The sequence below is a fragment of the Delphinapterus leucas genome, chromosome 5, assembly GCF_059928025.1.
Source record: "Delphinapterus leucas isolate spDelLeu-1000000601 "Yukka" chromosome 5, BTC_Dleu_Yukka2, whole genome shotgun sequence".
Lineage (NCBI taxonomy): Eukaryota > Metazoa > Chordata > Mammalia > Artiodactyla > Monodontidae > Delphinapterus > Delphinapterus leucas.
In genome coordinates, this window is record NC_143133.1 from 29,516,673 (window position 1) to 29,528,210 (window position 11,538).

The 11,538-nt window shown below is 37.8% G+C and overlaps 1 protein-coding gene across 1 annotated transcript in view; it reads right to left on the reverse strand.

The window, feature by feature from the left end:
• The window catches only part of ENPEP (glutamyl aminopeptidase), a 104,417-nt gene extending 94,909 nt beyond the window's left edge, over window positions 1-9,508 (reverse strand). The window contains exon 1 of the mRNA XM_022596307.2: window positions 8,058-9,508. Within this exon, the coding sequence (XP_022452015.1) occupies window positions 8,058-8,713 (656 nt within the window). The 5' untranslated portion in view covers window positions 8,714-9,508. The remainder of the gene's footprint in view (window positions 1-8,057) is intronic.
• Between the last annotated feature and the right edge of the window lie 2,030 nt (window positions 9,509-11,538).

The window sequence follows — 11,538 nt, forward strand, 5'->3', positions numbered from 1 at the left end:
ATCCTGAAATTCATATGGAACCACAAAAGACCCCAATTTTCCAAAGCAATCTTGAGAAAAGAGAACAAAGCTGGAGATATCACTCTCTGGCTTCAGACTTCAGACTACAAAGCTACAGTAACCAAAACAGTGTGATACTGGCACAAAATCAGACACGTAGATCAGTAGAACAGAACAGAGAGCCCAGAAATAAACACATGCACTTATAGTCAATTAATCTGTGACAAAGGAGGCAAGAATATACAATGGGGAAAAGACAGTTTCTTTAATAAATGGTGCTCAGTAACCTGGACAACTACATGTAAAAGAATGAAATTAGAACATTTTCTCACACCATATACAAAAATCAACTCAAAATAAATTAAAGACCTAAATGTAAGACCAGAAATCATAAAACCCCTAGAAGAAAACATAGGCAGAACACTCACATAAATTGTAGCAATATAGTTTTAGATCTGTCTTCTAAGGCAAAGGAAACAAAATAAAAAATAAACAAATGGGATCTAATTAAACTTAAAAGCTTTTGCACAGCAAAGGGAATCATCAACAAAACAAAAAGACAGCCTATGAAATGGGAGAAAAGATTAGCAAATGATATGACCAGTAAGGGGTTAATATCCATAATATATAAACAGCTTATACAACTCAATACCCAAAAAATGAACAACCTGAATAAAAATGGCGGAAGACCTGAATAGACAATTTTCCAAAGAAGACATACAGATGGAGAACAGGCACACAGAAATATGCTCAACAGAGAAATGTAAATCAAAGCAGTGAGGTATCACCTCACACCTGTCAGAATGGCTTTTATCAAAAAACACAAATAATAAATGTTAGTAAGGATGTGGAGAAAAGGGAACCCTGGTACACTGTTGGTGGGAATGCAGATTGGTACAGTCACTATGGAAAACGGTATGGAGGTTCCTCATAAAACTAAAAATTGGACTACCATATAATCCAGCAATTCCAGTCCTGGGTATCTATCTGGAAAAAAAATGAAAACACTAATTTGAAAAGATACATGCACTCCAATGTTCATAGACAAGATATGGAAGCAACCTAAGTGTCCATCAACAAATGAATGGATAAAGAGGATGTAGTATCTATGTATACAATGGATATTACTCAGCCATAAAAAAGAATGAAAGTCTGCCATTTGCAATAATATGCATAGACCTGAAGGGTATTATGCTTAATGAAATAAGTCAGACAGAGAAAGACAAATATTGTGTGTTATCACTTATATGTGGAATCTAAAAAATAAACAAATATAACAAAACAGAAATAGACTCACAGATATAGAGAACAAACTAGTGGTTACCAGTGGGGATAGGGAAGGGGGGAGGGGCAAGATGTGGTAGGGGATTAAGAGGTACAAACTACTATGTATAAAATAAATAAGCTACAAGGATATATTGTACAGCACAGGGAATATAGCTAATATTTTATAGTAACTTTAAATGGAGTATAATCTATAAAAATATTGAAACTAATATCATAAATCAACTATACTTCAATTATTTAAAAAGGCCCTATTTGTATATGCTAAATTCCATCCAGAGTTACTAAAGTTTTCTAAATATATGCAGATTTGAAAACAACGTATATGAGATAGCAATACAAAACCATTTTAGATCACAACTTCTTTGGGGAAGTTTTATTCAGTGATTAAAACTTCTTTTTAAAGTTAGATGAATTGATTTGCAAATTAATGGAAAAGGCCTGGCTAATCTCACAGTATGTTCAGGAGTAACTCTTGGGTATGTCCTAAATAATTATAATGCCAGGCAAATGTGCTGAGGTAAACCATTTTTACATAGGGGCCTCTCTGTGTTGTAAGTCACTTACTAGACCCAGCACATTAAAAGTATAATTCTGTGTAGCTTGTTAATTTACAAAAGGGAAGGCATTCCTCTGACTTCTCTGAGTGCATCAGATCAAGCTGACCTTAGAGAACGCTGAAGAGAGAGGAAGTAATGATTGCAAGCACCAACCGTTCACTCTGAATCAACTTCAAAAAAACCAACTACTTGATTACCTCATAAATCATCTGGCATACTGTTTCCAATGAAGACTCTCAGGCTACGTTCAGCAGTTTAATATCTTGAGCCAGAAAAATAAACAGCAAGGTCTGAGTGAAAAACTTAAATGAAAGACTTCTGATGCAGACGAGGCAGCCACAATGAAGTATCTTTGCAGACTAGTAAAGGGTTCCAGAATTCAGTAGAGGAGCTGATCAGTGCAAGACAACCCATCTAGATTATTCAAACTCCAACCAATTTTTTTTGCGGTACCCGGGCCTCTCACTGCTGTGGCTTCTCCCGTTGCGGAGCACAGGCTCCGAACGCGCAGGCTCAGCGGCCATGGCTCACGGGCCCAGCCGCTCCGCGGCATGTGGGATCTTCCCGGACCGGGGCACGAACCCGTGTCCTCTGCATCGGCAGGCGGACTCTCAACCACTGCGCCACGAGGGAAGCCCCTCCAACCTATTTTTATGGTGGTTTGAACCAATTAATTATTTAAATTTATTTTCCAAATGCTTTTTTTCTATGCAGAGGATACTCAAGGTCAAGTAAAATTTCTTGTTGTTTCCTTGCTTCCAAAATAAAGGAAATTACTATGCATCCTGCAACAAGTAAACAAGACACCCCTGCTGAAGCTGTTCCTGGTTGATAATGGGCATACTGATAGCTCGACATATCAATATAATGAATAAACTGACATACAATTAAAATTTCAAGATCAAAACTACAAATAAGTATACATATCTGTGCGTAAGGATATAATGCACACACACGTGCACACACACACACACACACTTAATTATGACCTTCTCAATGATTTCTGCTCTGTTTCCACTTAACTGCTAAATCTTTATCACAAGCCCTAACCTTGTGCTTCAGATTTAATTATCCAAATGCCTACTAGACATCTCTTCCTAGATGTCTGATAGGCATTCAACACATCTGCCACCGAACTCATGACCTTCCCTTCTAAACCTGATTCTTCTATTTTCAATATCAGTGAAAGGTGTGGGCTGTCAGATCAGATATCTGGAGCATCCTAGATCTATAACTCATCTCTTCCCCACAGCCAGTCAGTCTTCAAATCCTGACTGCGTTACCTGCAAGCTATTTTCTCCATTATGTTCTCTTCTGTCTGTCCTGAAATCACTGTCCTACCTGATCCTCATCATCTTCTCTTTCCTGGATAACTGAGTTTCTCTCATATACTCATGTACAGATTTAGTTCTTTCCTCCCCATGTAGATAGTCATTGGTTAACTTTTCCTGCATAATGCCTGTCATTAATTATCCTTACTTTTTTTTTTCCTGTGGGTTTTCCAGAGTTATCTCTAGCTAGCCTCTTCATATAAACCTCTCCTACAAACTTATTTCTTCTCCCGACTATGCTTTTTAGACCTAATGCCTTTCCTGTTTGCCTGCTTTTTACCTTCTTGCTTGCCTCTGCCTATTGAAATCCCACCATTACATCAAAATTCAACTTCAATCCCAGCAATGCTGTAAAAACCCAGAAAACCCAAACCGGAAACCATGTGTCCCTCTTTTAAATTCTTGCAATTCCTGTCAGTTCCAATGGTTCTCAGTCCTTAAAGTATGAAGACTACATTCCTAAGTCAAAAAAAGATTCTACTGACTTCTCTTGCCTTTGACAAGACGGGGAGAAAAGGAACCACGGGAAGTTTTCCATCCTGACTGAGTGGGAAGGTGGAGCTGTCATTGGTGGAAATTGGATTCCTCTATGGGAAAGGGGCTGTGGCGATGCAGCATGTCCCAGCATGTTCCAGAGGACACTAGTGTGAGAGCCTATATGAAAATTTCTATATATTCATTTAATAATCATTAAGTTCTCTCTGTGTGCTAGGTAGTGAACAAGAGACACAGGGACCCTACTCTCAGGGACCCACAGAAGATTCCACAGTCTAATGCAGTTGGGAAACTACATACTATGGCAGCTTCTAGAGGTTCATAATGAACATTATCATATAAAAGTCTCTGAAAAGTCCCACCATTTTAAAAAAACTTTAAAGTTTAAAAAACTTTAACATAATTTTGTGTTTAGTATTATTTCCCAAAGAAATTTGGCCACAGAATCCCTCCCTTGCATTTTTCTGACAATATCTATTAATATCCCATGCAACTAGAACTCTCTGGAACAGATAATTAGGAAATGCTGTGTAAGAGCAGTCCAAATGCAGAGAAGGAAATGCTGAACCTTGGAGAGGAGAGAATATTGTTATATACTTCGGAGATGTGAGTAGAGGGGAACTCTGAGAACAACTGGAAATCCTACATAACTATTGAGAAGGAGTGTTGAAGTGGTTTGGTGGTGTGGGCAGGAAAACATTCCAAAGGTTCCAATCCTTCGAAGTGGTTTTCCTCAGACCCGAAGGAACAGACCAGAGAGTAGGAAAAGTGGCTGTTAAGTTTCCCAAACTTTCTTCTCCTGAGCCTCGCTATAGCTGTCTCCCCGGTGAGATGATACGGTTATTATGGCTAGGGAACTCTAAACTTGCTCTACCTTCTCCTAGTCTCCATTTGCCTCTGAATTTTGAGGGAAAGAAGCTCAGATAGTTGTCTCTTCTCCGTGAAGTTCAAGTGTCGGTTGTATTTACAGAAATCAAGTAATTTTGGCTACTATTGAGTGCACTAATGTTTATTTGCATTGTGGTTGCGACGGTCATATCCCATACTGCATATGGTATGGGATATGGGTAACTCAATCCTGGAGTTAATTTTACAATAAGGCAGAAGGGTTGGAAAGTATAATCTTGATGGTATACATAAAATATATTACTCTGATGGCATTTGAAATTGCATGAGCATCAAATATTACAAAGTTCACTCTATAATCTGAAAGGACGGTGCTCTTCCCCCTGAACTCACGCTTGTGGCCCTCCTCTGCACTCTGTAGATGAGACCCACTAAAGAGGCCTGCACTGTCAAAATGTTATTCACAGGCTTGAAAGAAAACAATGCACTTTTCTCATATGCTTGAAATATTTCAGAATAAGAAAAACAAAAAGTATTCCATTGAGCCTAAATGAGGTTATTATGTTCCAGAACCATTCCAAAACCATGTGTGCAGTGCAAAACTGGCTGCATCCTGTGTAATGTGAGAGCCTCATCTGCTACCACTGAAAACAGACAAACCTGGTGACACCAGTCCTCCATGGGAGCCTAATTGAGCACCAGCCTTCCTCCCCAACCTTGCGTCACTTAGTATTTCTGAGTATTTTAGCAACTAAGACAGCTAAGTTTCAGAATGTCATCTCTCAAATATATATCTTATCATAAAACTAACTCATACAGTAAAATAATCCAAAGAGTTAGAATGAATAATATATATTTTAGCATATAGTAATTTTTTGTACTTATAAAATATATAACAGAAACTTATTAGTGGAACTGTGTTCCATATTTTTTGGCCTTCCTGTAGTGTATAGAATTTTATAAAGTATTTTGATGGCTTTACCCAGATGCAATTTCTGTTGTTTTCACAACCCAAAAAGCAGTTTTAAACTCAGCAATAATCATTTAAAAGTTTTGACTTGTTTTCACTTTACACTAACAGATTTTTAGAATCTCTTGAAAGTAGATATTCTTTAGAGTATTATTCCTTTACCAAATTGCAAACACTTAAAAACATCATCTTATCGTTAGTAAGGCTCAGAGAAATCAGTTCTTTCATTCATTGTTTGTGGAAGTGTAATTTGGGACATATTTTTGAAAGTCAGTTTGGAGATACACACATATACATATGTGCATGCACATGTGTTATATATGTGTAGATGTGTGTATATATACACACACATGCATGCACTCGTACATGTGTAGTTTGAGCCAATTTCCTAAGAAATTTCCTATAGAAATATTAGAAAATACTATTCATAGTTTTTTATAAGGCTGTTCATTACATTTTATAGGTGTTTATAGGTAAAAAAGTAGAAGCAATTTAAGTGCCCAAATCTAATGGGAAAGTTGAATGAATTACATTTTATTGGTACAATGGGCTATCATATATCCATTAAGTCATTTGTGGAAGAATACCAAATTATATGTTAAAGTGTTGATACATTGTAAAAACATGTTACACAATACTATATGCAGCATAAGAATGCCATGTTTATCTGTATCCAGAAAAAATAACTAGAAGAATGTCTGCCTAACTGCTAACAATGACTATGCTTGAGTGATGGACTTATAGATGGATTGTTTTTCTTACAATTTTCTGTTTCTCAAGTTTTCTGTAGTGAATGTGTCTTATTTATGAAATAATTAAACAAAATAAATGTTACATGTTTCTTGACATATTTGTACCCTTTGACCCAGCAATTCTATTTTTCGGACTATATCCTAACATGAGAAAATAAACAGATACACACTTACAGAGGTACTTACAACTATGTTCTTTCTGACTTGTTTATAGTAATAAAACACTGGAAGCTACTTGAATGTCCAACATTAGGGAATTGGTTTTAAAAAAATAACTGCATTCATGCAGTGAAATATTGCACAGTCTTTAAAATCAGATTCTTGAAAATATTTAACAAAGGGAAATGCTTACAGTATATTCAGTTAAAAGGTATATGGACAGAGAGATATGTAGACATAATTACAATTTTGATTACCTAAAAAAATTTAGAATATACATTAGTGTTTTAACAGGGCTAACCACTGGGTGGTGAAATTATTTATAGGTTCTTTTTTTCCTTTTTATAATTTTCTATGCTTTCAACATTTGTAATTTTTATAAACAGAAAGAATATGTAAACAATAAAGAAGCTTGTTTTTTGCAAGTAATATTAAGATACAGTATCTATATGAACATGATCGCTCCAAATATTTTTTCAGACTATCATTTCTACTCAGTTTATTGCTGTATTACACAGTGAGATAAGAATGTATAATATTTTATTTTAATCCCTGGGTCTCTGTGACAAACAATAGGAAGAATTCTGACCAAAAGATTTGCTTTGCTCTATAAAATGCTTAAAACAACATAGGAAAGGAATATTCAGAGGGCTGGCCTCAGTCTCACTCTGAACAGTGATATAAGGTTTCTTAATCATTTACTTGTTCAGAATCTAAGTAGGCAAAGGTCAAAGCAGTTTCAAGTTCAGTGTTACCTCAGGTGTAGCCTTCCTCTCTGATGCAAGGACCACACCCACAGAGTGAAGGTTTTTTGAGTTCATTGAGAGAGTTTATGCCTTTGACAAAGCTCTAGTAATAGCCTCTGATTGAGCGACAAGGCAAGTAACCATTTGGCTAGACTCAGGGAATGCAAGTATATATACATGTATACTAGGAGGGCTGTGTCGGGGGGATATATTTATGTTCTTAATTGCTTAAGGCTTAGCATAACCATTGCATACTGCGTGATAGATAATAAGCCTGAAGAGTTATCCGTGTGCTACCACTAATGTATGGACTCAATGAGTATTTATTGAAAGCTTATCTGTAAAACATGGTTCTGGCCATATGAGATTAAAAAGACATAGTTCTACCCTCCTTCCTAAATGAAAACACAAAAACAATTGCGTGAATTTTACATACTCTCAATGTTTCTTCTCCAATAAAACAGACAAAATTATAATTGATATTTACTGATTTTCACTTAAATTTAGTGTGATATAATTTTAAAAGTTCACTTTAAAATCATTGCCACATAGCCCAAGAATATCACCAGTGAAATTTACCAGACACATGTATTTTTAAAGTTTGAGGTAGTTCATGTAAATATTAAGGATAGAATGCAGTATATTATGATTTTTCCTGATGAAATAAAGGACTTACACTGATTTTTTAGACTCCATGCAGCTCATTCAATACTTTCAAATTTTGTGATAGGCTTTGAAAATATAAATGGGCAAGAATTTTTGCTTCCCAGATGAACAGGCAGAAATGAAACCAAGTTTAGACAAAGATCAGACCATCAATATAATTGAAAGGTGGAAAGTGAAAGGGAAGGAGAAGAAATGGAAAGCAAATATATAGCTTTGGAGAAATAAAGCAAAAAAAAAAAAAATTTTACTTGATTTGTCCTTTCTCCACGTATGTTGTTCTATAAAACCCCACGAGCGAGCCGTTCAGCCAGCCGGCGAACTCCATGGTCAACTGGTAGAGACCCTTGCCACCGTTGGGTGCAAGCTCTGCTTCTGTCTCCACTACCACATACTCCTGCTTTTTGTATTCGAAGCACCGCCTGACTTTCACCTGCTCCCCAGAGGGCTTCCTCAGCACCGGGAGCTGGGTGATCCTCGTCTCCCGGAGGTGTAGCCACAGGTTCCGGGTGGGTGAGCTCACGTTGATGGAGATGTTCACGCTGCCCGTGTACGTGTCCTCCTCCAACAGGGGCTTCACCTCCAGGTCGTAGTGCACTGGGTTGATGAAGTCCGGCAGCCTGAAATCTTTCCAGCCTCCACTTTCATCTTCACTGGCAGGGCAGACCCCCTGGTCCTGTGGAGGGCTCAAAGTGGGAGGCCTCGAAGTGGGAGGCCTCGAAGTGGGAGGCCTGTGGGAAGGAGCCTGGGTTGTGCCCTGTCCTCCGTCGGTAGAGTCACACGATCTGGTCAAGCCCACGGAAAGTCCTACTATTAATCCGACACCCACCACCACCGCACAGATAATGGCCACATGTTTCCTTTTAATGCAGTATCTCTTAGAGCCTTCTCCCTCCTCCAAGATCATTTTTGTTTCCAAAGTCAAATGTTACACATAAAAGGTCGTTAAATTTAACTAACTAACGTCAGCAGTCTTCCTTTTTCAATTGGAAGGAATTCCCTGGTTTGGCAGCCTGCTTTCGCCTTTCCCACACCTCTCTCTCTCTGGCTGCTTGAATCTTTTCTTCTCCCTTCACGCTCCCACTAGACACTCAAGGATGAATGTGGAATCAAGGGGGTGGAGTAAGGACTCCAGAAGAGGAGCTGAGCTGGAGGAAGAGGACTGACGAGAATATTGTCACGGCTCCTCTTACAAATAACGCATCCCCCACTCCACCCCTCCTACTGGAGTGAGTTAAATATAAAACAGGGCTTTGCTTATCAGCCAGTGGGAGGATGATCCTTTGCCAAAGCTCTGTCAGCAGCTTTCGAGGAGAGAGCGTTTGGGAAGAGGTGTGCTTGTGGTGGAAAATCTCACCCTTTGCCACTGAGTCTGTGGCTTCTTCCTGTTGTGTGCACAGTCTCTCTCTCCTAACCAAAGGGCTTTTTGCATCTCAGCTATTTTTTAGGTAGCTGTGTTTTCTTTTCATTCTTTTTCCTCATCTTATGTAAACATTCAGATTCTGCCTTTTGCCAAAGTCAGGTCCTGGAGTTCCGTGCACAGAGTGATACATAAATTCAAGGACCACTTAGGTAGTGAGTAAATATTTGTTGAATTGGTGGATTAGTAAAACATGGCCAGGTCACCCTAAATCAGTTCAGTTGATGCTGGATGAAAGAGAAAAGGAAACATAAATTAGTCAAAGCAGTACTGGAGCTCAAAAGCATAAGAAGAAAAAAGAGAGACAGAAAAGTAATGGGTTGGAAGGACAGAAGGACAAGGAAGATAAACTTGATTAACTTGTTAGGTTAAATAACTAAACTCTTAGATAATCTTGTCTAAGTGAGATTGAATTCTTTAGCCTAGAGTGTGGTAGATGACGTTTGGAGGAGATTCCAGATGCAAAGTTGGCTGTTGAAAGATCTGTTATCTGCCCAAACCTATTGCCTCTGAATGAAAAGCTCAAGATGATAGAAATCACAATAATGACTTCCATGTTTATGAGTAGCTAAGATGTATACATCCAAGCCATCTCTAATAGTAGCAGTACAATCATAAATATAAAAAATTAGAGAGCTTTGTATATGCCAGGCACTATGCTAGGTACTTCATAGAAGTTATCATTTAAGACTTAACAGCAACTCTATGAGACTGATACTATTATGATGCCCATTTTAGAGGTGGAAGGACTGACATTCAAAGAGGTAAGTCATTTGCTCAAGGTCACAGAATTGGAGCTTGAACTCAGGTTATCTGAGTCCAAAATCCAAATATCTAACTATACTGCCTCTGTTCTCTGAAGAGGAAAAATGTTTAAGGGTTAAGTAACCATGAAAAACTTCGTCAATATTTCCCAAAGTGCAATCCATGGATAATATTAATAGATATAATTGCAAAGCAGGCAGTGCTGCGGTAGATAGAGTTAAGAATATTCTTTCACTACTTTCCATTCTTTCAGAGCTTCCAGATGGCACTACCATCACACTGTGAATCTCCCAGATAGGATATACTATTGTGTGATTTCTATATTTAGCTGATGAGAGAGTTTGTTTGGTGAGATACCTTTTGAGGGTCTTGTGTTCCCACACTCTGAAAAATCCTACTTTAAACTGTTCCAAGTTATAAATTAAACACACGGATAAAAAGAGAGGATTTTAAGAATGAAAGGGTCGACTTTGCTGTACGCATTTCTATTGTTTTCTCATAAAATAGTAGTAAGAGAAATAAAGTTAAAGGCAAGAGGGGTATATTTTTCTAAATCATAGGTTCATCTTGTTTATTAATTTCACATTCTGAAGTAATCCTAAACTTTAATCATAGTATGTTTAATTTTGGTAAATCAACTTTATGAATTTTAGCCTTGAAATCCCTTTTTTATCAGAAATATCATCTGATGTTTCACAGGGCAAACATTTTAATGTGTTCTCCGTAAATTAAAAGGAAAGTGTGGATCAAATTTATCTCAGCATAATGACTGAAAAAAAATGAAAAAGAAAAGGATTTTGAAGAATGTACATAAAATGATATTAAACTGGAAGCATTTTTTAAAAATCTCAGCTAAGGCAAACATATATAAAACTCTTAAACTCAATTTTGTCTAGAAAGACAGCAGTCTTATCACCAGGTCCCATGTTTGCACTAAACTGAACAAAGAAGATAATAGACCTTTGGAATAAGGTACACTTAAGGGGGTTTGAGAATGGCCACCTGCTATCAAATATCTCTCCTGTTTTACCTGAAATTCCACCATAAGGGGTTCATTATTTATAGATAAATGCAATTTTTTGCTAGCAGAAATAAAATACCTAAAATCCATGTACTTTGTGTGTGTGTGTGTGTGTGTGTGTGTGTGTGAACACGTGCATAAATTTTTAGTCTAAGGCCCAACCACAGCATTTTATTAGTACCAACCTAAAAGAGCCGCCTGTATCCAGTGAAGGGCATCACATCTTATCCATGTCAGCATATTAGGGTTGCCTGAGGTGATAGAGGTAAAACGTCCAGCCAGACAAGTGGAAGTAGCAGAGCCAGCCTGTGCACTAAACACATTTAGGGTCACCATATTAGGGTTTACTAAATATAAAGCCCCAGCTTTCATAGTTGGTAATGCTGCACTCCATTGCAGCAGTTCTTGCTGTCCTTCTCCCTGACACTGGAACACTGAGTCTGTGGCAGGAGGCTCTTGATCTTGAAGGCCCTTGTTCCAGATCCAATCCACAGTGAAGGTCAAGTTAGCCACTGGCAGGACACAC